This window comes from Tenrec ecaudatus, chromosome 3 (genome assembly GCF_050624435.1).
Source record: "Tenrec ecaudatus isolate mTenEca1 chromosome 3, mTenEca1.hap1, whole genome shotgun sequence".
Taxonomy (NCBI): Eukaryota; Metazoa; Chordata; class Mammalia; order Afrosoricida; family Tenrecidae; genus Tenrec; species Tenrec ecaudatus.
In genome coordinates this window covers 65,228,657-65,254,530 of record NC_134532.1, presented here as the reverse complement: position 1 = coordinate 65,254,530, position 25,874 = coordinate 65,228,657, and the positions used below count along the sequence as shown (strand labels likewise).

At 38.4% G+C, this 25,874-nt stretch overlaps 1 protein-coding gene across 1 annotated transcript in view; it reads right to left on the bottom strand.

Moving 5' to 3' along the window:
- The window catches only part of IQCM (IQ motif containing M), a 473,119-nt gene that overhangs the window by 376,716 nt on the left and 70,529 nt on the right, over positions 1-25,874 (bottom strand). Inside the window, exons 6-7 of the mRNA XM_075543525.1 lie at positions 13,540-13,570; positions 1,102-1,157 (exon numbers count right to left, since the gene is read on the bottom strand). Coding sequence (XP_075399640.1) covers positions 1,102-1,157; positions 13,540-13,570 — 87 coding nt within the window. The remainder of the gene's footprint in view (positions 1-1,101; positions 1,158-13,539; positions 13,571-25,874) is intronic.

Genomic DNA, 25,874 nt, shown 5'->3' with positions numbered 1-25,874 from the left:
AATAGGTTAAAATTTGGGAAATTTCAAACCTCACTGGGAATACTCAGAAAGAAATATTCCAGACCAATTTGGGAAGAAGAAAGTTTAAATGTTTATAAAATATTGCAACGACACTTTCTTTCTAGGATCGATGATACAAGTGTTTAGTATGGCATTTAATAAACAGCATATTGCAAACGTTCTAAGGTCCAGTAAACCTTCTAGTCAAACAACCATGTCTTTTGTTAACAACTGATTGTTCTATATTTTGCTGGCATAACTTCACCATTTCATGTTTAAAAGATTGATATGTATGAAAGAAACATCCCAGCAGCCATAGGTTAACAAAACTGAGGGGTCATAAAATAGAATATTCATTTTTATACTCACTGGTGTGTAGTTGAATAGATTCTTTTACTGGTTGCTCTAAATTAATTCCAACTTAAGAGCAATAAAATATTTTACCTCTTGCAAGGCTGGCAGAATGACAAAAAAAGTATTTGTTTCCCCCATCAGCAACGTAAAAATATTCTGTGATCTCAATAATTATTGCCTTCATCCTTCTAAACTAGAAACCCCTATGGACTTCACAGGAAATTTTGAAGCTCCTTCAAAGCTCAACCATCCAAAAGTGACAGAGATTCTTATTAAAGTACATTTTTCAGCATAGAATATTGTTCCAGGATATTAAATTCAAAGAATAACTGAGTTTGGTTCTCCATGAGATAAGTAAAAATAATAGGAATCGTTTATCTGAAGCTAAGGATAGATTGAAAACTATAGTGATGTAAACATTTCTACTGGATCCTAAAATTAGCATCATTCTTTGTGATGTGTATTAAAAGGAGAAAAAAACTCACACCAGCTATTTATTTTTATCACTATTGTTGATAGATGCCATTGCAACCCCATGTCCAACAAAACAAAACACGGAAAACAAACAAACAAACAAACAAATCACGGTGCCAGCCTCATCATCATTGCTATGTGTGAGTCCATCATTATTCCCAGTGAACCAATTCATTTTCTTGAAAGTCTTCCTTTTTTTTTTTTTACTGGAAGAAACTCTATCAAATACGATGTCCTCCAGAGAATATGTTCAAGGAATGTAAAGCATCTCACCACCCTCCCTTTTCAATAGCATTCCAGATGTACTTTTTCCAAGATAGATGTGTTCACTCTCCTGGAAATCCATGATGTATTCAATATTGTCAGCAAATGCCATAGTTTTGTATCAAGTCTTCTTCAGTCTTTCTTATTTCTTGTCAAGCTTTCATACGTGAATGAGACAATTGAAAACACCGTGTCTTGGGTCAGGTATAGATTAATACTAACGTGATGTCTTTGATTTTTAACACTTTAAAAAGGCTGTCTGCAACAGTTATTTATTTAACTTTTTGTTGCTGTGATGCTAAAACCTATGCCACCAATATATAAAATACAATAGGTTCACCCACAGTGGCCAGGAGTCAACCAAATTTGCAGATGGAGGTAGACAAGGAAGAATTATTTGGCGATCTCCTTTTGAAAGATTTGTCCATTGAAAACATTATGAAGAGCAGTTACATGTTTTTTATTACTAGGAATAGCACATATGAGTCTAACCAAGAAGAACTCACACACAATACAGAACCTTACCGAGGGGGGGTAAGATATTTGTACTCAAGACAAGTCAGTAGTCTACAGATAAGTTTTTTAGAATTTTTAAGAATCAAGGATATTATTAACATCACCAATGACATAAGTAATACATATCAGATATAGGAATCATAACATAGTATAAGTGTAGTATTCTTCAACTCCAATATAATTGTTACATCCATGCAATACAGAGTTTTATTATCTACAATTGCATTAGGATCTACATAATTTTCCCTAGATGAAGTTAAACAATGAATGCAATCTATGTGACAGATAATGTGATATGTGTTGAGAATAAAGATGAACAAGACACATCTGTGGCCTTTGAAGAGAAATATACACTTTAATAAAGGCAAACCATAGCCACTTTGTGCCCATTGCTGTGGTAGTAGATTTCTCTCATGTAGGTTCATTGGAGAATGCAATTCTATAAGAGAAAGCCCAAGGATGAGTTACTAGCTGGTGTGATATTTGAGCTGGCTACTAAAGACAATAAATGGTTTCACAGGGGATGGACCAGGTCCTCTTCCTCTGAGGGCAACAGCCGCAATAAAATTGAGAAGAAATGAGTCTCATATTCTCAACGTACTCAAATCCTCGTTTCAAATTCTTCAGACAGGGTAGTTTATCCCGATGGGAAAAAATATACGTACATGAATCAAATCAAAGTACAGAAGTTTTCACTATATCCAGAAAAGTTGATCAGAGAATTTTCAATATTTAAATGGATCATAAGGGAGATGAAATGATAAGGTGCTCAATTTTAACCTAGTTGCACATGCAACAAGGAAAGAGCCACACAGCAATTCTAAGCACAACAGAATGAAAAAGGGCACAGTCCTGTGGCATCCTCACAATTATTCCTATACTTGAGTCCACCGGGCAGCTACTGTGTCGGTCATTCTTATTGAGGAACTTCCTGTCCCTCCACTTTACCAACAATGATTTCTTTCTCCAGGGGCTGGTCTCTTCTGACAACGTGGCCAAAGTATAAAAGACTCTAAGGAACACTCCAGCCACACTTCATCCAAGACAGATTTGTTTGTTCTTTTTGCTAAAAAATTTACTTTCCATGGTACTTTCAATGTTCTTCTCCAGCACCATTATTAAATGCATCAATTCTTCTTTGTTTGTCCTTATTTGATACCCAACTTTTACATGGATATGAGGAAAGTGAAACCACACGGCTTGGGTCAGGTGCACTTAGTTCTCAAATTAACATCCCTGCTTTTCTAAAGAGGTCTTGTGCAGATTGTTGTCTTTGATCTCATGATTACTACTTCTATGAGCATGGGTTTAGGGTCCAGTCAAGAAAACATCTTTTCAAGCCACGGGACAATTTTATTATGTCATACAGGGTTGTTTTAAGATGGAACTGACAGCATCTAACAAGGGCCCCTAACATTTGTGGTCTAGATGCATGCTGTCCTTAGATGACCTCAGTTTTATCACTGAAAGTAGTTTTCCAAGGAAAATCACTCAGCCAAGCGCCAGTTGATCTAGTCACCCTAAGACTTCCTGCTCCAAAAACCTCTAGCAGAATAGGTGCTCAATATTGATGTTTCAATTTATCCTCTGAAAAATACTCAGTATAAAGTATACATAAACATGCACATAGAAAAGCACATATAACATGTATGCAATGTTACAAATAGTTAAAATAGTAACAGGTTGTTCTTAGGTGCCATCAAGTTGATTCTGAATCATAGAAACCAAATGCACAGCAGAACACGGACACTGCCTGATCCTGTGCCATCCTCCTACTTGTTTGAACTCATTGCTGCAGCCATGGTGCCAATCCATCTCATTGAAAATTCTCCCCTTTTCAGAGAGGGGCATGTCTGATCATAACAAATGGGAGCAAATGAAAGGGGAGGGAGAGAGAGTGGAGCACATCCTGGCCCATCAGCCCGGAGGACGATATCCCTGCTCTGAACAGCCAATGGACAGAGTGGACAATGTGGCTGATCCCACTACGAGACACGCCGTCCCTTGATGGCCCAGGACCTTAAGGGGGACAACACTGGAGACTCAGTGTCGGGACTGGACCAGACTGGCACTGTGACACCAAGGCAAACCACTAAAACTGTGCAGCAGAGCAACCGTGGGAGCAGAGCAGGGAGCCCCTGTGGGAGTACAAAGGACAGACCTAGGGCCAAAGCATGGTACCCCATTGGACCTGACTGAAGGACTCGCCTAGAGATCAAAAATCAGAACTTTATCTACTTACAGGTTTTTCTAATTTTTTTGTTTTAATTAATTTATTCTTCTATGGTTTCCTTTTTTTGTTGTCATTGCTGGGTTCTCACCCATCACCTATCTTGCTATGGCTTGATTTTTGGTGCATGTTGCTATCTCTATAGAACTATCCAGATAAGATAGACTAGATGAATAGTCTGGAGGAGAAAACAATGGGACCAATGTATCTGGGGAGACACGGGAGAGGGGGAGGGGCAGGGTAGGGAGGTGGTACTGACCAACCCAGGGACAGGGGAGCAACAAGTGATCCAAAATCAGTGGCAAGGAGTATGTGTGAGAGGCCTGGTAGGGATTCAGCGAGGGCAAGATAACAGAGAAATTACTGAAACCCAAATGAAGGCTGAGCATGATAGTGGGACAAGAGGAAAGTAAAAGGACATAGAGGAAAGAACTAGGAGCAAAGAGTATTTACAGGGGTCTAAAGACTGGAGTAGTCATATGTAAATATATTTATATAAGAGTGTGGGGAAACATATCTATTTGCATATATTTATTGAATTAGTATTAAGGCAGGAGATGGACCTTGGTCCTCCACTCAAGCACATACTCAATGCAAGAACACGTTGTTCTATTAAATTGGCATTCCAGGATGCACACCTTCCCAAAACGATTGCTGAAGACAAATGTGTGCATAAGCAAATATGGTGAAGAAAGCTGATAGTTCCCAGCTATCAAAAGATATCGCTTCTGGGGTCTTGGAGGCTCAGAAGATAAACAAGTGGCCATCTAGTTCAGAAGCAACAAAGTCCACATGGAGGAAACACACCAGCCTGTGTGACTATGAGGTGTAGAAGTGACCAGGTATCAAGCATCAAGGAACAAAAAATCATAACATTGTAAATGTGTGAGTGCAGAGTGGAGACTCAAAGCCCATCAGCAGCCAACCGGACACCCCTTACTGATGGATTTTGGAGAGAAGATGAGCCAGCCAGGGTGCAGGGTAACAACGAAGAAACATATAACTTTCCTCTAGTTGTTAAATACTTCCTACTCTGCACTATTATGATCCCAGTTCTACCTTACAAATCTGGCTAGACCAGAGGATGTACACTGGTACAGATAGGAACTGGAAAACACAGGGAATCCAGGACAGATGACTCCTCCAGGACCAGTAGTTAGAGTGGCGATGCCTGGAGGGTGGAAGGAACGTAGGATAGAAAGAGGGAACTGATTACAAGAATCTATGTATAGCCTCCTCCCTGGGGGGTGGACAGCAGAGGAGGGCAGAGGAAAATGTCAGACAGTGTAACATATGACAAAATAATAATTTATGAATTATGAAGGGTTCATGAGGTAGCGGGGACTGGGGATGGAGGGGGAAACAAGCAGCTGATATTAAGGGCTCAAGTGGAAGGCAAATGTTTTGAGAATGATAATGGCAACAAATGTACATATGCACTTGACACAATGGATGGATGTATGGCTAGTGATAAGAATTGTAGGAACCCCTGATAAAATTATTTTTTAAAGAAAAGTCTCCCCTTTTCATTCAACGCAGGCATTTGTGTTGTACCATAGACGATGTAAATGCCAGCACCCCAGAATCCTCTTTCCAGTTAAATTGCTTTTGCATAAGCATAATTAATCTTTGAAATTAAAATAATTTGACAATTAAATAAAACCTAGATTTACCTTTTTATTTCACCTTGTCCTATCAAAATACACTTGCCTACGTTGCTCAACATTGCTCTTATAAAACTCATAATTCGTGTTACATATACATAGAGTCTATTCACTTTCTTGCTATACACAGCTCTCAGTATATATTTAACAACCTTTGCTCATCGTGGGTACATTGAGGTCATTTGATTGCTTCCTATCTGGAAATCTGGCAAACTACAGTGCTGTCAGCATTCCTGTGAAGGCATCCTGTGAACATGGGCAAGAGATGCTTTCGAGCTGTGCTAGTCTAAGAGTGGCCCCTGGATCTGTAGCATCCACCTCACCTGGGATTGAGCTGTAAACACAAATTCTCACTCACAATCCAAACCTACTAAATCAAAATCTCAATTTTACCAAGATTCATTTGAACTTTACAGTCAATGTAAATCATATATATATTTTTTATTTAAATCATTTTATTGGGGGCTTGTACAATTCTTATCACAATTCATATATACATCCATTGTGTCAAGCATATTTGTACATTGTTGCCCTCATCATTCTCAAAACATTTGCTTTCCACTTGAACCCTTGGTATCATCTCCTCATTTTCCCCTTCCCTCCCTTCTCTCCCCTCCCCCTGTCTCATGAACCTTTGATATTTTATAAATTGTTATTATTTTATCACATCTTACACTATCTGATGTCTCCCTTCACCCACTTTTCTCTTGTCTGTCCCCAGAAAGGAGGGTCTATGTAGATCCTTGTAATCGGTTCCCCATTTCTACCCCCACCTTCCCTCCACTCTCCGGTATTGCCACTCTCACCACTGGTCGTGAGTAGTTCATCTGTCCTAGATTCCTTGTGTTTCCAGTTCCTATCTGCACCAGTGTACATCCTCTGATCTAGACAGGTTTGTAAGATAGAACAGGGATCATGATAGTGGGGGGTGAGGAAGCATTTAAGAACTAGAGAAAAGTTGTGTGCTTCATCATTGCTACACTGTACCCTCACTGACTCCTCTCCTCCCTGCGACCCCTCTGCAAAGGGATGTCCAGTTGCCAACAGATAGGCCTTGGGTCCCCACCCTACACTCCCCCTCATTCACAATGATATGATTTTTTGTTATTTGGTGCTTGATACCTGATCCCTTCTACACCTCGAGCTCGCACAGGCTGGTGTGCTTCTTCCATGTGGGCTTTGTTGCTTCTGGGCTAGATGGCCGTTTGTTTACCTTAAGCCTTTAAGACCCTAGATGCTATAGCTCTCGATAGCTGGGCATCATCAGCCTTCTTCACCACACTTGTTTATGCACACATTTGTCTTCAGTGTTTGTATGGGGAGCAAATCGCATATTAATTAAAGATAGAGAAGCAGTGCTCTAGGTTATAAGCCTGGGTATATAATTACTAGAAATCTGCTTCAATTGACACGAGTAGGAAATGAAGTTTCCTAATCTTCCATAGCCAAGACAGTACTTTATAAGGTTAGTCTTTTCCATTCATAACTAGCTTTTGAGTGTGGAATGAAATCTCCTAAATTTCGTTTACATATATCTGATTATTAATGAGACTGATTAACGTCCATAAATTCATTGGGGAATTATACTTGTTCACTTTAAATTTATTTTTCAGTCTTTTGTCCAGTTTTTAAAATGGTTTCTTTCTCATTTTCTCCTTTAGTATAAATTTGCTATGTAGCTGCCAGTTTAGAAATGTGGTTAGATATAGTGCATGGGTAAATGTATTTTTCTCCCACTTTGTAATGGTGCACTTTTATAGTGCACTTGTTTATGTTTGTTTTTTGCTGTTTGTTATGTATAGTTTGTTATTAATAATAAAAACACTAAACAATAACACTGCTTAAATATATTGTGGAAAAAAGCATTTCAAATTAAGAAATCAATGGTCTTGTAAAGGTTTACAGTCTCCAATACCCTAAGGAGTTCTGCTTTGTGCTATAGGGTTGCTATGAGTCAAAACTGATCCAATGACAGTGCGTTAGTTTAAGGCAGGAAAGATTTTCCTATTTTATAAACAAAGTGCAAAAAATAGCAAGGAAAAAAGATAAGGTACAAAACAGAACAGTAAAATGAAAGTTGATCATTTACATTTCTATATATGAAAAGATAATACAAAAGAGCATAAAGACAAATCCTGCAATAATAATTTTTTCAATACATGTCTTAGACAAATAAACAGTTTATACTTTATAAAGACTTTTTATAATTCAAGGGTCCTTGATGGTGTACTGGGTTACATGTTGGGCTGCTAATCAGAAGGTCAACAGTTCAAATCTGAGGAAGGAAGTTTTCTGCTTTTGTAAAGATTTCCAGCTTCAGAAACCCAAAGGGGCAATGTTAGCCTACCTTAAAGTACAGCTTAGTCAGAACCTCAATGGCAGTAGGTTGGTTTGGTACCACAGTGCAATAAGGAAAAGGATAAATTCTAGAATAAAAGTTGACAGAAATATTTGTACCAGATAAGATTTTATACAGAAGAAATCCAAAAAATTGAGGTGCATATTAAAAAGTACTCAACTTCTTCAATAAACAAAGAATGCAAATTAAAACAAAACTTTAAAAACACACATTAATTTCACATTGGCACAAATTATCAAGCTTGACAATTCCATAAGTGAGGAGTATGTGAAATAACGAGCACATTCATTCTCAACTGGGAATGTGAATCTGTGACAACCTTTGGAAGACAATTCAGTGTTAATATGAATTTAAAGATACAATGCCAGTGAAATAGAACTCCTTTCATTGGTCTGTAATCTAGAGAATTGCTTGTACAGGCACACACAGGACAGGTACATGGTTTACTCGTTGTAGTTGTAATGAGAGAGCAGCTCAAGGACCTTGTGGCATGTTCCTACAATGAAATGCTATACAAAAATGAAAAAGAATAAGGTTCAACAGTATATATACATACATGTCAAGAAGGAAATTTTAATATGCAATTATGGGTATATGTAAGTAGGCACAAAATACATTCAATATTCTTTAATTTACATCAATTTTTAAAAATAGATAGCATAGATAAAAAATGATTTGTCATCACTCTAGGTGATAAAACTGCTGTAGAATTTTCTTTTGTAGAAGATCGTTTTTAAATGGCTGCACAGCACATCAACAGGGAGCTGTGAGATGGTCATTGGGCCTCTACCCAAGTAGTCCCTCAATGCAAGAACACTTTGTTCTATTAACCTGCCATTCCATGATGCTCACCTTCCCGACATGATTGCTGAAGACAAAGTGGGTACATAAGCATATGTGGTGAAGAAAGCTAATGGTACCAGGCTATCAAAATATATAGCATCCAGTGTCCTAAAAGCTTGAAGATAACTGGCCATGTAGCTGATAAGTAACAAAGCCCACATGGTAGAAGCACACCATATGTGGTGTCGAAGGATCGCATATCTGGCATCAAAGACCCATGGCTGTTGGTGACCTGCCTTGCTGTTTGCTGCCTGTGCCTGGATAGCCTGAATTGCTCTACAGAGGACTACCTGGCAGCCCTCAAGACTTGAAGGACTGCCAGTGTCTCACAGCTGTCTCATGGGAGTGAGTTGCACTGAACCATTTGTACTGCTTTTTAATTTAATTAACTTTGTTTCTTATGTTATATATCTGTCTGTATAAATATATATAATTATCAGCATTCTGGTTTTGTCTCTCTAGAAAACTCTGTCTAACATAGGCATGAAAATAATAATAATTTATAAATCATCAAGAGTTCATGAGGGAGGGAAGATGGGGGAGGGAGGGGGAAAGCAAGAAGATGATACCAAGGGCTCAATTATAAGAAAATGTTTTGAGAATGACGATGGCAACAAATATACAAATGTGCTTGACACAATGGATGAATGGATGGATTGTTATAAGAGTTGTATGAGCCCCCAATAAAATGATTAAAAACTGAAAAGAATATGGAGCTGTGAGTAACGTAAGGTGGATTCAGGAGAAGACATATGCATTAGTCCATGTTGACTAGAGAAACAAATTCATAGACACTCATATGTGCATAAGAAAGAGCTTTATATAAAGAGCAATTGTATATTAAGAATACATCCCAGTCCAGTCCAGATCAAGTCAATAAATCCGAAATTAGCCTATATATCTGATACCAGTCTATAAAGTTCTCTTCAGACTCATGCAATGCATGCAATGACACCGAATGCAGGAAGATCACAGGCCATGGGTGAAAAGTCTTGTGGATCCAGTGGTGGTAGAAGCACCTCGGACCCAGTATGGGTCTCCATGTGGCTCCTCCAGCTCCAGGGCTCTGCCTTTATCAGCAGAGCTCCACATGGCTTGTCAACAGGAATGTCTCACAGAGATAGAGTGTGTGTCTGGCCTCTAGGGAAGATGACAGGAGTTCCCAGAATCCTCAGAAGAAGGCCATGCCCACACAGAGGACTCATTGGCTGTGGCCTGATTGACAGGCTAGACTCCACCCCTTTGCAAGTTGACAGATTATGTAACTGCCACAACATATAATGATAACATATCATTGCTCACATAAGTTGCATCTTGCTGAGAAGAAAATGCCAGAAAAATGTTTACTTGTGTTTTATTCACCGTGCAGTGCATGTGAGTGTGTGATTATAGGTAACTATTGTGAAGAACTGGAATTCCAGAAGACACCACTGTGCTCCAGAGAAACCTGCACATAAACCCAAAGGCAGTGATTTGAACAGTACCAGGATTTAAAATCAAGAAAGTTGTGTGTCAGGATTATATCATCCTTATTCAATCTATGCTGAGCAAATAACTAGAGGAGCTTGAAAGAGAACATGGCACCAGGGTTAGAGGAAGATGCATGAGCAACCTTTGAGTTGCAGATTCTGAAAAAGAGGAAAACTTGAAACACTTAACAAAGACGGCAGGCTTCAGAACTGGACCAATAGGTGATATTATGATTCACAGAGAAAGTATTAAAGTTTTCAAGGATTTCATCTTGCTTGGATCCAAAATCCAGTGCTCAAGGTAGAAGCAGTCAGGGAATCAAACAGCCGGCTCATTGGACAAATGTCCAGTACAGGACCTCCCTAAGGAACTGAAGAGAAAGGGTGTCACGGTGAGGGCTCCCGTGTGCCTGCCCCACACCACGGCACTTCAGTCTCCTCACAGGCACATGAAAGTTGGACGCTGAATGAGGAAGACTAAAACAGAACTGACGAATAGGAATCATGGTGCTAGCAACAAAAAAAAAAAGAAAGAAAGAAAATACCATGATCTGCCAGGAGAAGAGACACCTCTGCGGGAGGAAGTACAGCCGGAATGGCTTCTAATTCTTCACGACAGCCTACCAGGCCAGGCCCGCATTGGTGCAATTATTGCACCCAGTTGTTAAATATAGGTCGAAAGTTCCAGTCTCTCCAGAAGTGCTTTGAAAGAAAGAAAGGTCTGGTGATCTACTATGTATAAGCTTAACCACTGAGAACTCCCTAGAGCAGGTATCCTTTGACACGCATGAGGTCACCATTCATCCAAACGGACTTGCCAGTAACTGCTTGCATCATTTTCAGGGCTCAGCATAAAATTAAAAGGGGGACCCCTTTGTACAAAAATAGGAAAATACTTTTTAATTTTTTAAACGCCTCTCTAAACTTGTCCTGGGGCTGTGTTAGATAAATACGGGCCCTCATGACTATGCCGCACGTGCACATTTCACTCCAGCCCTGCTTGTGCCTGCCGCATGGGGGAGCCTACAGAGGGCTGCTACAATGACTAGACAGGGACACACACACACACACACACACACACACACACACACACAAACACACACACACACATACTAGAACCTGGCTAATGGAAGCAAGGAGGGAAGTGCACGGTGGTGCCAATTTTGAGGCAAGGTTCTAAGCGTCTACTGTCTCTTCCATTATCCCACCAGACTTAATTCAGAGAACATAAATTTAAAGATGAAAACTATTGAGAATTTGACTGAAGGACACTAAACCCCAAACACGGATTCCTTACTTAGCTCTAAAGTCGTTCCCTGACCGTATTATTTTCTGCACATTCTGCATGTCATACTACATGATGGAGAGGTATGGCAGAAAATAAGAAACGGATCATGCCTTTGGGAAGTTCCTCGGCCACGGACAAGACCTGAGCAGAAGAGAGGCGAGTGGCTGCGCAATTTAAAATTTTAGGATATCAGAATGAAAATGCTTTCCAAAACCTTATGAGAGGGTTAAAAATGTGGAAAAAATAGAAATAATAGGTAATGAAATTTTTCCATGAACTTTTGAAATATATATACAGCCCCTTGTTTCATATATCTGTGTATGTATGTGTGTGTGTGTGTGTGTGTAAATGTAGTGACCTAACCTAGGTGTTTTGAAGCTGTTTCATAAATGAAGGATTTAAATTAATATCACAGACTATTAATTCCACAACAGACAGAATAATTTAATATAATTGTCCTTGGCTATAATATAGATGCCCAAAATCTCCTCCTCCTTCTTTCCATATCACTTATAAATAAAAAATTACACTATTTCAGGGCAATGTATAAAATCTAATTTTACCTGGTGAAATAGAGGGTCAATTGAAGAGAGGCTAACCAGCCCTCTATGAGATGGATGGAGACCGAAGCTACAGAAATAAGCTCATGACTAGCATTAACTGTGCTGATGGCCCTGGACCAAGCAGTGCTTTCTTGTATCATTGCATCAGGGCTGCTTTGAAAAGGAGTCAAGTCAATTTACACTTAGTAACAACAGCAAAAGCGGATGCAAGTAAGCGTAACTATTTAATAATCTGACTTAATTCCGATTTCCTGAAGAAAATGAGTCTGAATGAAATTAACATAGAAACCTGCCAGTTACTTTCCAATCAATTCATAGTATGGTGATTCCCGTGTGTTTTAGAGTAGAACTACACTCCCTGCTGGTTTCCATGGCTGACTTCCCAAAGCAGCTCACCTGATTTTCTACCAAGGCACCTCTAGGGAGCTTGGAGCTCCCAGGTTTCCTTTAGCGGTCTAGAGAACTAACCATTTGCACCACACATGTAATTCTTTCACAACAGTTCTCAGAGACAGAGACAACGATTTCTGTTGCTTCGTGTTGGGTTTAGAAAGGACTGGGAACCCAACAAGGTCATTCCTACTGGGTAAGTAGTTCCATCCAAATACAAGGTTTCGTTAACTTTGCTTGCCTTCATTCCTTTAAGCACTAACCCAACATCTACTATGTGCCAAGCACCACGACAGGTCACGTGAATACAGAAATGCACAGTTGAGGGCGTGTGGAGTCTACTCCAAGATTGTTCTATCAATGTGGCGATTACAAGCCACATGTGACCAAGAACACTTGAAACGTTGCTGGTAAAAAATGAGTGGAAAATAATTGCACGACAGATTTTGAAGAATCATAACAAGGAATGAACAGTATCTTGCTGATATCTTTACATTGTGTGCTGAAATTATACATTCTGGAAATATGATGTCAGATAAAATATATGTTTCACATCGTGGCACCTATTTATCCTTTACTTTTAATGGAGCTACCAGAATGTTTGCAAGCTCTAAGCACGTCTCACAGCTTCCTTCTACTGACCATCACTGGTTTGCGGACACCCTCTCAACGTTGCTCTAGGGCACAGACATGAATTAACTACCTCTATTTTCAATGTTATATTTCAAAAATATTTAGAATAAAATCACCTCTAACCCACTTGCTACCCTCTATATTTATTGATCCTATATTTAGTATCTTCTGATGTCTGAGAAAATGTACAATTAGCTAAGGTAAATCCTGCCAAGCACACACCAATATAGAGAGTTAAGAGGCAGGTATTCCTGTGAGTCCGAATCGGCTTGATGGCAGTGAACTCGGTATGGTTTATTCTTGTAATGGATTGAAAATCACTTTTCTTACAATATGCTGAACATATCGTGCATTTATCCCAGAATGAAAAAGTATAGGCTGCTTACAATTTGGTCTTTTGAAAGTGGTTTTTCACATTTTCCTGAAGAAGGTGAGATAAGGCTTCCTTTCAGATAATAAAGCCTCTGTGTTTTTATAGTTTATTAACATGACAGTGGATAATCATACAAGAGAGCCATTTTCCCTATTACAAAGTTATATTTCATATTAAGCTGTTATACAATCAAAGAAGAATAATAAAAATACAGAATAATTTGTGATTCAAAATGCTGACACTTCAAAATTGTGTAATATTTGGCAATAATATTATCTTTAAAGTTGAGTTAAAAAGTAATTCTAAAATAAATATATAGTATTAAGCAGCACAAGATCCTAGTTACTTTGGACTATGTGTTCCAAAACTTCAAAATAGTGAAAATTTACACAATATTGTATATATTAAACTAGGCTTGGCATTTATTTAAAAAATTAAAACCTGCCCTTTAATCTCTCTGGACCTTAATTTCACAGGCAAATCATATAATCCAATCAGCATCTTTGTATATTTTCTTAGGCTCACCAGGAAAGCAACCGTTGTTTGGTGGAAGTAACAAAGGCTATGGCTGGAAGAGCCATATTAAATAATTCACTGGATTACATTGTCTCAAAAGTTTAACTTGAGGACTTTCACATGATAACGTGGAAAATATTCCACAAAACATGACCCTTCAAAACCAAACCAACTGCACAAAGTCAATCCAAACTCCTTGGGACCCTAAAGACAAGGTCAACTTCTCCACGGGGTTTCCAGCGCTACTTTTATTTCTGCCTATCAATCTTTTCTTTCCATCTGTCTGTGCTTCTCCTTCTTTTCCATCTTTAAATATTTTATTGAGAATTGGTTGACAGGTTTACATAGCAGATCCATTTTCCACTGAATAATTCACACCAGTTTTGCTTCACTTCATTATTACAATCCCTACACTGGGACATCAATTACCCTGCTTTCTCTCTGTTTCCTGTTTCCAGTTTCCAGTCCTCTTCCTCCCCCAGTTTTTCTGAAGTTAGATCTCACATAAATGATGCCCTTTGATCGGAAACTCTTCCAAGGTGTCTGTACTTCCTGATGTGTTATTGTTCTCTCTTTAGCTCTGTCTATAGTTTGGGTGAAAATGGAACCACAAGGATGATTTCATTTCCATGATGAAGCATGATTAAGAGCCATTGTTTCAGGAGTGCCAACAATTTCTCTTTTACCAGTAAACCTGGTGTTTAAAATAGTGATTTTTTAAGATCCATTCTACAGTAAGTGATTTTTTTCCTTTGAATTATTCCAAGTTGATAAAAAAAACAACACTCATAATAAACACATATATCTTGAGTGATATGGAAAAGGAGGACAAGAATTGAAAATCAGACTGATACTTTTAAAATTGAGCTTATCACACACATCCTTTACTTCTAGTTTGCCTATGAAAAATTTGGGGAAAAATTACTGTCCATCATCTGGATTTTTCCTGAGAACTAAAAGATACAGGATATATTAAAATGATCTTAAAATATGGTATAAAAGATGTGATTATATATAAAATCAAATTTATTTTATTACTTTATTATCAAATTCTACTATTAATGGTTTCAGTGTGTACTATGGAAAGCAGTAATAATTTTTTTTATCATTTTATTGGGGGTTTGGCCAACTCATCACAATCCATACATCCACCCATTGTGTCAAGCACATTTGTACATTTGTTGCCATCATCGTTTTAAAAAACATTTTCTTTCTACTTGAGCCCTTGGTATCAAGTCCTCATTTTTTCTCTCCCTCCAATATTTTTTTTAAGTTTTGTATTTCAATTATTTCAAATCATCATTAGAAGTGGCCTTGGCATATAAATAGTGAAATTACACTGATAAGTCTAGATAATTATGAGAAGGTCCTTGATAATTACAATATCATTTTTGCAGTTATGTCATCATAGAATTAAAGGGCAGGTACCGATCATCTGAATGTACACAGACAGGTAGCATATACCTCCTCCAGATGAGATGTAGTGGATTGCCGGTGCTCTGGTGGCACAGGGAGTTAATAACTGATGTGCGAACTACACAACCCACCAACCACTCCCTGAAAGTAAGATTCACAGGTTCAGAAACAAGAAGGAGCAGCTCTATTCCATCCCATAATGCTGGTATGAGTCAGAATGGACTTCCTGACAGTGGGTTTAGTGTGTTTTGCATGAAACTAAATCAAAGAAAATCAAAGAATTGATGTATTTGAATTGTGGTGTTAGCAAAAACTAGTGACAGTATCAGGATGCCATAAGAAGGGACAAATGTGTCTTGGAAGAAGTGCAAGCCGAATGCCCCTTAGAGGTAAGGATGGTGAGGCTTCACCTCACTTTGGTCCAGTTATGAAGATTTTGGTTTTCTTGATGTTGGGAAGTAATCCATACCACGGGCTTCATTCCTTGATCTTCATTAGCAAGTGCTTCCCACCCTCAATACTTTCAGCAAGCAAGGCTGTGCCATCTGCATATGGTAGGTTGTCAATAAGCTTTCCTCCAATCCTGAAGCCATGTGAGTCTTCATAGAAGCCACCTTCTCTGATTATTTGCTCAGCACAGATTGAATAAGGATAGTAAGAGAATACAACCCTGACGCACACCTTTCCTGATTTTTAACCAGGCACTTTCCCTTGGTTCTGTCTGCACAACTGCCTCTTGATCTATGTACCAGTTCTGAATGAACAAATGAAATGTTCTGGAATACCTATTCTTCTCAATATTATCAATAGTTTGTTGTGACCCCCACACTCTAATTCTTTGTCATATTCAATGAAACACAAGGAAACATCTTTCTGGTATCATCTGCCTTCAGCCAAGATCCATCTGACAATAAGATCCATTGTTCTATATCTTCTAAATCCAGCCTGAACCCCTGGCAACTCCCTGTCAATGTACTACTGCTACCTTTGCTTGTGATATTAATGATTTTATTATTTATTTGAGCATTCGATTATATCACCTTTCCTGGGCATGTGTACAAATATGGAACTCTTCTAGTCATTTGGCCACTTAGCTCTCTTCCAAATTTCCTAGTACAGACGAGTGAGTGCTTCCTGTGCTTCCTCGATGTATTGAACCATTTCAGTTGGTATTCCCTCAATTGCTAGACCCCTGTTTTTAGCTAATGCTTTCAGTGCATTCCGTGCACCTCTTGCAATGGTGGACAATAGACTACTTTTGCTTTTTGTACAGTGACTGTATTCTTTCCATCTTTTTTTGACACTTCCTGCACCATTCAATATTTAACCTATAGAATCATTCAAGATTGCAACTCACTTGAATTTTTACTTGAGTTCTTTCAGTTTGAGACGTGCTAAGCATGTTTTTACCTTTTGGATTTCCAATTCTTGATCTTTTCACATTTCACTATAATATTTGGACTTGTCTTCTTGAAATGTCCTTTGAAAATTTCTATTCGGTTATTTTATTTCATCCTTTCTTCCATTTGTTGTAGCTATTTTTTGATTAAGATCAAGTTTCTCTTCTTTTGTCCACTTGGATCTTTTCTTTTTTATAGTATTTTTAATAACATTTTACTTTCTTCATGAATGATGATCTTAATGTCTCCCCACAGTTTATCAGATTTTCTGTCATTAGTGTTCAATGTGTCAAATCTTTTCTCACCAAAATTAAGGTGGGATAGCCTCAAGGTCTATTTTGGCTCTTGTGGACTTGTTTTAATTTTCATCAGCTAAATGTAATTTCTTCAACCTGAATTTACATGTGAGCAATTGATAATCTGTTCCATAGTCAGCCTTTGGCCTGGTTTTATTTCCTAATACAGAGTTTCTCCAGTTCCTCTTCTGAAAAAATATAGTCAATTTGATTTCCAGGGGTTCCATCTAGGAAATTCCATGTGCCTTTTGTGTTGCTGAAAAAAACAAGTCATTGATGTTGCAAAATTCTATTATGTGATTTTTAGCATCATTTCTATCACCAAGTCCTAATTCTCCAACTACTTTTCTTTCCTCTTTGTTTCTAACTTGCCTTACAACCACCAATAGTTATCAATAAATCTTGATTGCATATTTGATCAATTTCCTACTGTCCTACAAGTCATTTGTAGAACTCTTCAATTTCTTCATTCTGAGATTTTGTGGTTGGTGCATGAATTTGAATAATAGTTATATGGAATAAATTACCTTAATGATCAATAGATCTAATCCATAAATGCCATCATTGTAATCATTGCTGATTTTGCAATTTCATTTTTGAAAATGAACACTATGTCATTCCTCTTATTTGCGTTGTTCCCAGCATAGTAAATCATATAATTTTTGGATTCAAAATGGCCAATACCCATCCACATCAGCTCACTAATGCCTAGAATATCAATCTTTATGCATTCCATTTCATTTTTGATGACGTTTCCGTTTTCTTAGATCCATTCTTGACACAGTCTAAGTTCTAATCAGTACAAGATTTTTGAAGCTGTATCTCCTTACCTCATCAGCACTCCTCATCAGCATGCCTCATCAGCACTCATGCCTCATCCACTCCTACAGGCTTGACCTGGCACACATCAATCAGAGTGGAATCCACTCTAAGAAATCACCTCCTCCTCAGTTACATTTTGAGTGCCCCTCCAACACGAGGGTTCCTTCTGACATGATCTCCCACAATGTTCTGCCTCCACTCATTAGACCTTCAGTACATGACACGGTTTCTAAGCTATGAATAGTGTCTCATGGCTCCTTCCTCTGAATTGGAAAGCCAAGTCCTTCTTTGCTGTGTTCTCAGTCTGGAAGCCTGGCTGAAACCTGTTGTTTTGGGGGGACCATGCTGGCATTTGGAATATGAGAAACATAGCCCCCAGTGTCACAGCAACACCCCAGCTACCAGCAGATGACAAACTGATGGACAAGTAGTCATTTTTCAACACATACACTGAATAAATAAGGGGCTATGGCCTGGTTAATTATCATGAAATGTTGTGACAGGTAGTATTCTTTCACATATTTATTGTTCCGCATAGATACTCCATAAATATGTGAAAAATATTACATTTGCACAATATTTTATGATAGTTAATTGGGAATTATCCCTTTATTCTGTTCTAATTTCTTCCTCTTGGTCTATATACAAGTTCCAAATAAGAAAAATTAAGTGTTCTAGTAGTCTTCTCAACATTATCCAAATTTGTTATAGCTCACACAGCTAAATGTCTTTCTATAGTCAATAACAAACACATAAGAACTTATGTCCCTAGTTACATATCCTCCTTTGAATCCTGCTTAATTTTCTTTTCTTTTTTTTGAAAATTTCTTTCAGGATAATTTGACTTTGTGTGATATTAATGCTATTGTTGGATAATTTCTCCTTTGTGTTGGGTCAGTTTTGCTGGGAAATGGCATGGATCTGTATCTCTTCTAGACTGTTGGAAAGGTAAGTAGATTTCAAATTTCTAGGCATAGCTAGTGCAGGCTTCCAAAGAATATCTGTTGTTTGAAGCATTTCAATTGATATGATGTCAATTCCAATACCAATGCCTTCAGGGCAACTTTGACTTCCGTCTTCAATATCAATGGTTCTTACATGCTATCTCCGGAAAACTGACCTTCAACCAGTTCTCCTTAGTACAGTGGCTCTGAGTATTCTTTCCACCGTCCTTTAATATTTCTCTGCACTCAGCCAAAACAAGCCCACTGTCATTGAGAGGATTCTGATGTAAAGGGACAGCATAGAGGTTTCCATGACTAAATCTTTAGGGGTTCAAATGGCCTCTCACACTGCTCTTGGATTTAAAGCACTTAGTTGTAGCCAAAGGACAGCCAGGGCTCTTTGTTTTCCTAAGAAATTTTTAATATTACAGCTTAACTCAAATTTTTTTCTGCAGTTGCTTTATGCTTAGTTTATTCTTCCCTTTTGGTTTTCTGACCCCAAGTCTTTGAACATTTCATTATAATATGGTATTTTATTTTGTCTTCTTTAACTACTCATTTAAATATTCAGCTCTTTTGCTTCATTATATTTTCTTTTCATTTTAGGTAATTTAATTTCAAGGACAAGTTTCAGAGTGTCTTCTGACATTCATTTTGATTTCTCTACCTTTTTTTGCTTTCCTACCTTTTTAATCACACCTTTTTTTCTGTTCATGCTATTGATGGCTTTCCACAACTCACCTGGTCATTATTCATTAGTGTTCAGTTCATTCTTGAGATGGGTTCTAACTTCAGGTAGAATATACCTAAGGTAATAATTTGAATCTCATAGTCTTGTTTTAATACCAGATTTTATTTCAAAGTGTTGTATTTAAATGTTTTTAACAATACAACCTTATCACCTTCAAAGTACTCTCCATTACACTTAATACACTTGTCAAATCTGTGATTCCGTTCTTGGAAACATTTATCAAACTTATGTGGTGGCAAGGCTGACAGCACCTCCCTCTTTTTTAATTCACCTTTTTTCATTATCAAATTGCTGTTCTTTCATCTCCATCTTCATTCGTGGAAATAAAAAGAAGTCGCATAGAGCAAGGTAGGTAAGTCAGGTGTATAGAGCAAGAGAGGCACGCTATTTTTTACCCCAAACTGGGGTACAATGTCATGGTGGATAAAACAGGCCCCGTCTTCCACAAATCATACCTTTTTGTCACATACTGTTATGCAATCTTTTCAGAACCTCTATACATAGAAAGCTTGATTAACACTCTGACCTTGTAAAATGAACTCTGAATGCACTGTCCCCATCACATAAAAAAAAATTAAAAGAGAGAGAGAGAACATCCTCTTGATCTTGGGGTGAGGTGACAATGACATCTTCCACTGGCTTGATTGCTGTTTGGTTTGGGGGTTGTCAGAATAGCACCATGGTTAGTCACCAGTAATGGCCCAGAAAAAATGTCTGCGCCACTTTAGAGCTGTTGCCACGGGGTGCAAAAACTCAAAGTCTACACCCAACGGAGTTTTTTCCATTTTGTGTGGGGTACCCCCATATATGGAGTGTGCATATATATACTCAAAAAGAATTGATAGGTGAATATATGTATGTATATGTTTTCCAAAAGACAATAGCTAAACTGCTAGAATTAATAAATAAATTTAAAACAGCCATAGGAAAAAAGCTCCATATTAAAATCTTAAATATATATCTAGTTCCCCAAATGGGAGAAGGAGTAGAAATAATATTTGAAATATTATTTACATCAAATACCATAAAAATGGAGGAAGAAATTTAACAAGCTACATACAAGGCTAAGTAAACAAAAATATATTTCTATTAATCAAAACAATGATGAGATACCACCTTATTGTTGAAGGCCATCAAGATTCAGCCTTGAAATGACTGAGAAGTCTCATGACCTGTGTGTCAGTGTTTGCTGATTTCTTCTGTGACTTTATGTTTTGAACAGACTGTCAAGGACAAGAAAGTATGCAAGGTGTGGGAAAAACAGGTGGTTTAATTTTTCTCAAGGATGCCTGGCTTAGCAGAAGATAGAGTTGCTATGTGTATCAAATGTGCTTGCTTAACAATGGGATAATTGACCCAGGTTGTTTCTGCATGGATATAAGGAGTGTGTAGAATAAACTCGGAGCTTCAGTCCATCAGACTGCTGCCCTCCCAATACTTTATGTCTCTCTTTTTTTCCTTAATCCTCACTCCCCCTTTCAGGACTGTTGGCCGGCTCCGACACCTTACACCTACATTGTCAGCCAAATTTAGTAAAACAGAAAAAAAAATCACTGGAGATTGGAACCTTCATACAGTGTTATAATACGTGCATATTACATATTACTGTAAATATGTACAATCACCCTGGAAAGCAATAAGGTGCTTCTGCATGTAACGTGGACTGGAAATACCATACAAACCAGCAATCTCTGTTAGGTATATGTCCTTAAGAATGAAGAGACATCACAAAAACTGACATATACACTGACATGTGCAGTGAAGTACTGTCCATAATTCCAAGTAGACAGAAACCACCTCAGTGCCCATCAGTAGAAGAACGAATAAGAATCTCTGGTGTATACACATAACGAGATGCCATGCACTGCTAAAAACAACGATGAAACCATGAAGCACCTCACGTAGACATACTGCTGAGTGAAACCAGTTAGTCACTGAAGGATACATATTGCAGGAGACCATTGTTTTAAGGGGACAATATTTTTAAATTCAAGAAAAAGACGTTCATACTAAAGAAAACAGAATTTTGAGACTTCCAAGATGGGTTAGGTGGGGAGTGTCAGAGAGAAAAGATAAAGCAACAGGTTAGACTGCCGACAGGTATTAACTTGGGGACAATGGGCCATGGTAATCCACCAGACAGCAAAGGGAAATCAAGGAGTGAGTGAGGAGTTAACTATTGGGGGGGGGGATTTTATTAGTAATTGAAAATATTGAATACAAAGTTTATGATCTGTGTAAGCCGCCATCTAATTTACAATGAAGAGTGGAAAAATAAATGCACTGCTACTGTGGTTCCAGTTCATGCCTGCACAGGCTTTTAACACAAACAAACATGCCTAGATATTCCTCTACAATCAGTGGATAGCTGCAGACAATTCTCTCAATAGCACACATGTCTTAGTCTTATTAGGTGCCTCCCGAGGGAGGGGGGTGGGTGTGCAATGAAAACAGTGGCCTCCAAAACCATGTTTTGAGCCAGTTAAGTTCAAGATCAGCTCACAAGGTTATGGTGGCTGTCAGGGGCAAGTTTCATAGGTGTGATTAAAAGAGGCTTTAAAAGCACCCTAGATGCATAGGGGATTTCCTTGGGGGAAGTTTAAAGTAAATGGAAAATTGCATTGGTGGGAATAAGGAGAAAAAATTTGCACCCAGGAAAATTTCCCCCCACCCCAACAATGGATAATGAGTGTGTCTGCTTGTTGTTCAACTGTGGCAAGTTCATCTGTCTTGTCCTACAAGACTTCAATTGAGGAGCCTTCTCCCATCAACTCTACAGCCCAGATGTTACTCCCTTCAGACTTTTTTGTTTCTCTAACTCAATGAACATTTTAAAAGAACACAATTTAATCCCTCAAAGATGGCGAACTGTCAGGGTGATGCACTGTAAATTGAAGAGTGCAGAATTCACTGAGGAAAGTTTAGACAAACAAGCAACAAGAGAAACTCAGTGTTATCTAGTCAATTCCAACTCATAATTACCCTAACGTATTTGGTAGAACTGGACTGGGGGTTTCCAGCGTGGTTACTCTTTCTAGGAGTAGAAAGTCTCGTTTTTCTCCAGAAGAGCAACTGGTGGCTTCAAACTGCTGACCTGGTGGTTAGCAGTCTAACGTGTAACACTCTAAGGCACTAGGACTCCAGTGAAAGGTCAGCAGATGGAAATACCACCTTAAATGTATATAGACCTATATCTATTGAGAAATAATACCTTCATATTTTGAATTTTTTGTTTAATAAATATTTCTTTGACTTTGTAGCAATACTTTTTACTGACCCTCGTAGAGAAAGCTGTAGAACTTTAAGAGGCCTAAACGAAAGAGAGGCTATTCCATGTCCATTTGCATTTCATCCTAAAAATGTTCTGAGTGTTTCTTTTGACATTGAATACAATATTCCACCTGGAGGTATGTAAATCTGAAGAAGCACTCTCTTTATAAAACAATAGCAATATGTGATTGGGGAGATTAAATATTGTTAAGTGAAACGAGTGAGTAAATTTTATGGTATGGAGGCCATGTCTGGCCTCTTCTGGCTTCAGTAGAGAAAAGGGGGAATCCAACTCTAACCCAACCAAAGCCAATAAGCCACCAGGCAGAGGTGAGACATCCTCTTTTATCTTATGCTTACATCATCAACCATTTCTCCCACAGAACTCCACTTTCTTGCAGGCATTGACCATCTTAATCTGTTGCAATGGGCCTCCTAGAACTAACAGAAAACACTCAAAAGTGTGAGCTCCATGAAGGACATTAACAGGATCCATCAAGTCATGATCAGAAACATGGATACAGTCCTCCAGTGCACAGTTCCTTCTTCCCTGCACCAGCAGCCATGTCTCCCTTGGACTCAGCGTCTCTGCCACGTGAACTCTTGGGCGCTGCCCTGCTCCGAAGTATTACAAGCTTGTTTAGCTTTGGTAAATGCCCATAGAGTATGCCACTCTCCTTCCTGTCCTGTCCCATTTTCTAGGCTCAGCTCCTCTGCACTGTTTGTAGTCTTAATGGTGTGGCTTCTGATAGGTCTACTGTCTCCATCATTCAGGCAGATATCTCACATAAACTCCACATAAGGATTTTCCTTCTAGATTGTTGTCGGGTTGTTGTTTCAGACTTTTGAAATGACTCACTCACTCTAAAGCTCATCAGAATGGCAAAACCGACCAATTTCTGAATTAAACTCTTCTCTGTCTTATCTACCCACTCATCCAGTCATGTAGTGTGTGTCACAAACCCTTGGAATAGAAGAGCTAAGCCAAGTACCTCCACTTCACCACAGGGGGCAATGATCGCCTCCAATTCAGGATAGAAGGAGCACTACCCTACAATGTTTGACTCCGTTTTGTTATTCCCAGAATGGGACCAAATTGGGTTTTAATTTTACGACCTCAAAAGCAACCATGCTTACTTACTAAATGACGTCTTAAAGAAAAATAAAATTTAAGCCACATGGTAACAGATGAAGGATTAGCACTAAGAATTGTATGGAGCTCTCACGGATCTTAGACAGAAAGAAAGACATAACATAAGAGGGGGAGGGGTGTCTCAAGTAGATTGACCCAAAGAATGTATTTTTTGGCTGTGGAATGGCTTCCTCTGTCTTCATTATTCAATGATAGATTATAAAAATAGATAGATAATGCTGAGGAGTAATACTGGGACAAGTGATGATATGTCATTTAATAGGAATTTATACTAATTTAATTCTGAATCCATTAAGTCCTGTAGAAAACAAATAGCTATGTAGATGATAGCTAGCTCAGTATACAGTCAGAAGAGAGAAAGATGATGACTCTTTTTTTTCTTCTTTTCTTTTATAATTATGGAGGTTCTAGGACACTGGGAATAGGTATTCCCTGAAGGCAAACTGCAGATGAAGAATCCTTAAGCCCCAGTAGAATCAAGCTTCTTTATATTTTCTGGTTTTATTATTTTAGGCTTTGCTTTCCTGCCCGTTTTTCTGGGTTTTGTGACTTCATTTTTTATACTTATCCGTCAGTTTGAGGTGCTCTGTACTGACAGAGCTCTGCCTGCATGAGCCACGTTTCAGAAAAGAAAATGTTGCTCTTTTTGTTTCAACTGTATTTTTCTCATTTGGAACAAAAACAGCATCATTGAGCTCTATGGGTGAAACCATTTTTTTTCTAATGAACTAGGGAACTCATTTGTTGAAGAAAAATAAATGTAAACATTGGCATAACTCTGGCATTAGTGAAAACACGCCAGTGTTTTCATTCTTGCAGCAGAGCACAGGGGGAACTTCCTATGCAACAGACATTATTTGGGCCCTGAATAATTTTGTTAATAAACAAAGCAATAAAAATATCCTCTATCATAGAAATTACATTCTAACAGGGGAATGCAGACAAGAACTGATATGTAAAATAGGTAATATGGCCTCTATTTTGTGGGTAATAGTCAAAATAAAGAAGATGAGGGAGATGGGACTGTGAGATGTGACTGCTACCTTAATAGGGCTTAACAGGGTACTCAGGGATGTCTTACTGATCAGAAGATGCCGTGTAACAGCCTGTACGCAGTGAGGGAAGGATGCTCAGAAGACCAGAATGGAGGCACTTCCTAGGCAGAGAGAAACAACATGCCCAAAGTTCCTGAGTTAGTAACATCAGGTTTAGACTGTCTATTTAAAATCCACATGAAATGCTGATTAAGCAGTTAAATGTGTGATGAAGTTCAAGAGACTAATCAGACTGGAGAACAAAGTTTGTAGTCATCAGCATGTAAATTGCATTTAAAGTCATGGAACTGAATAAAATTTACCAAAGGCAGGCGTGGAGCTAGAGAAGAAATTTTAAAATTGAACCATGAACCTATAAACATTGGCTCCAATTACTAGACTCTGAGTGAGAGTTAAAAAGAGTATATATCTATATCTATATATACACACACATACACTTGGAGTTTAGGAAGATATATAGTTAGAGAGTGGAATTCTTCAAAATGACATCTTGGAGGTACTAAAATTATTTTCAAAGACAACATCTCTAGGCCATAACTATCGAAGAATACTTGTAATATGGCCAAGGAGAAAATCACGAGAGACAAGCTAAAAGACTTAAGAAGCCAAGGACCTGAGGAGCATTGGATTTTGAAACTGCAAATGATGACGAGACTGGAGTCTAAGAGAGGGAGCCCTGGCGGCACAGTGGGTTACACTTCAGGCTGCAAACCCGAAGGTCAGCAGTTCTAAGTCACCAGCAGATCAGAAAGAGAACGATGAGCCTTTCTTCTCCCACTAAGATTTGTACTCTAGGAAACCAACAAGGGCGGTTCTCTTCTGTCCTACCAG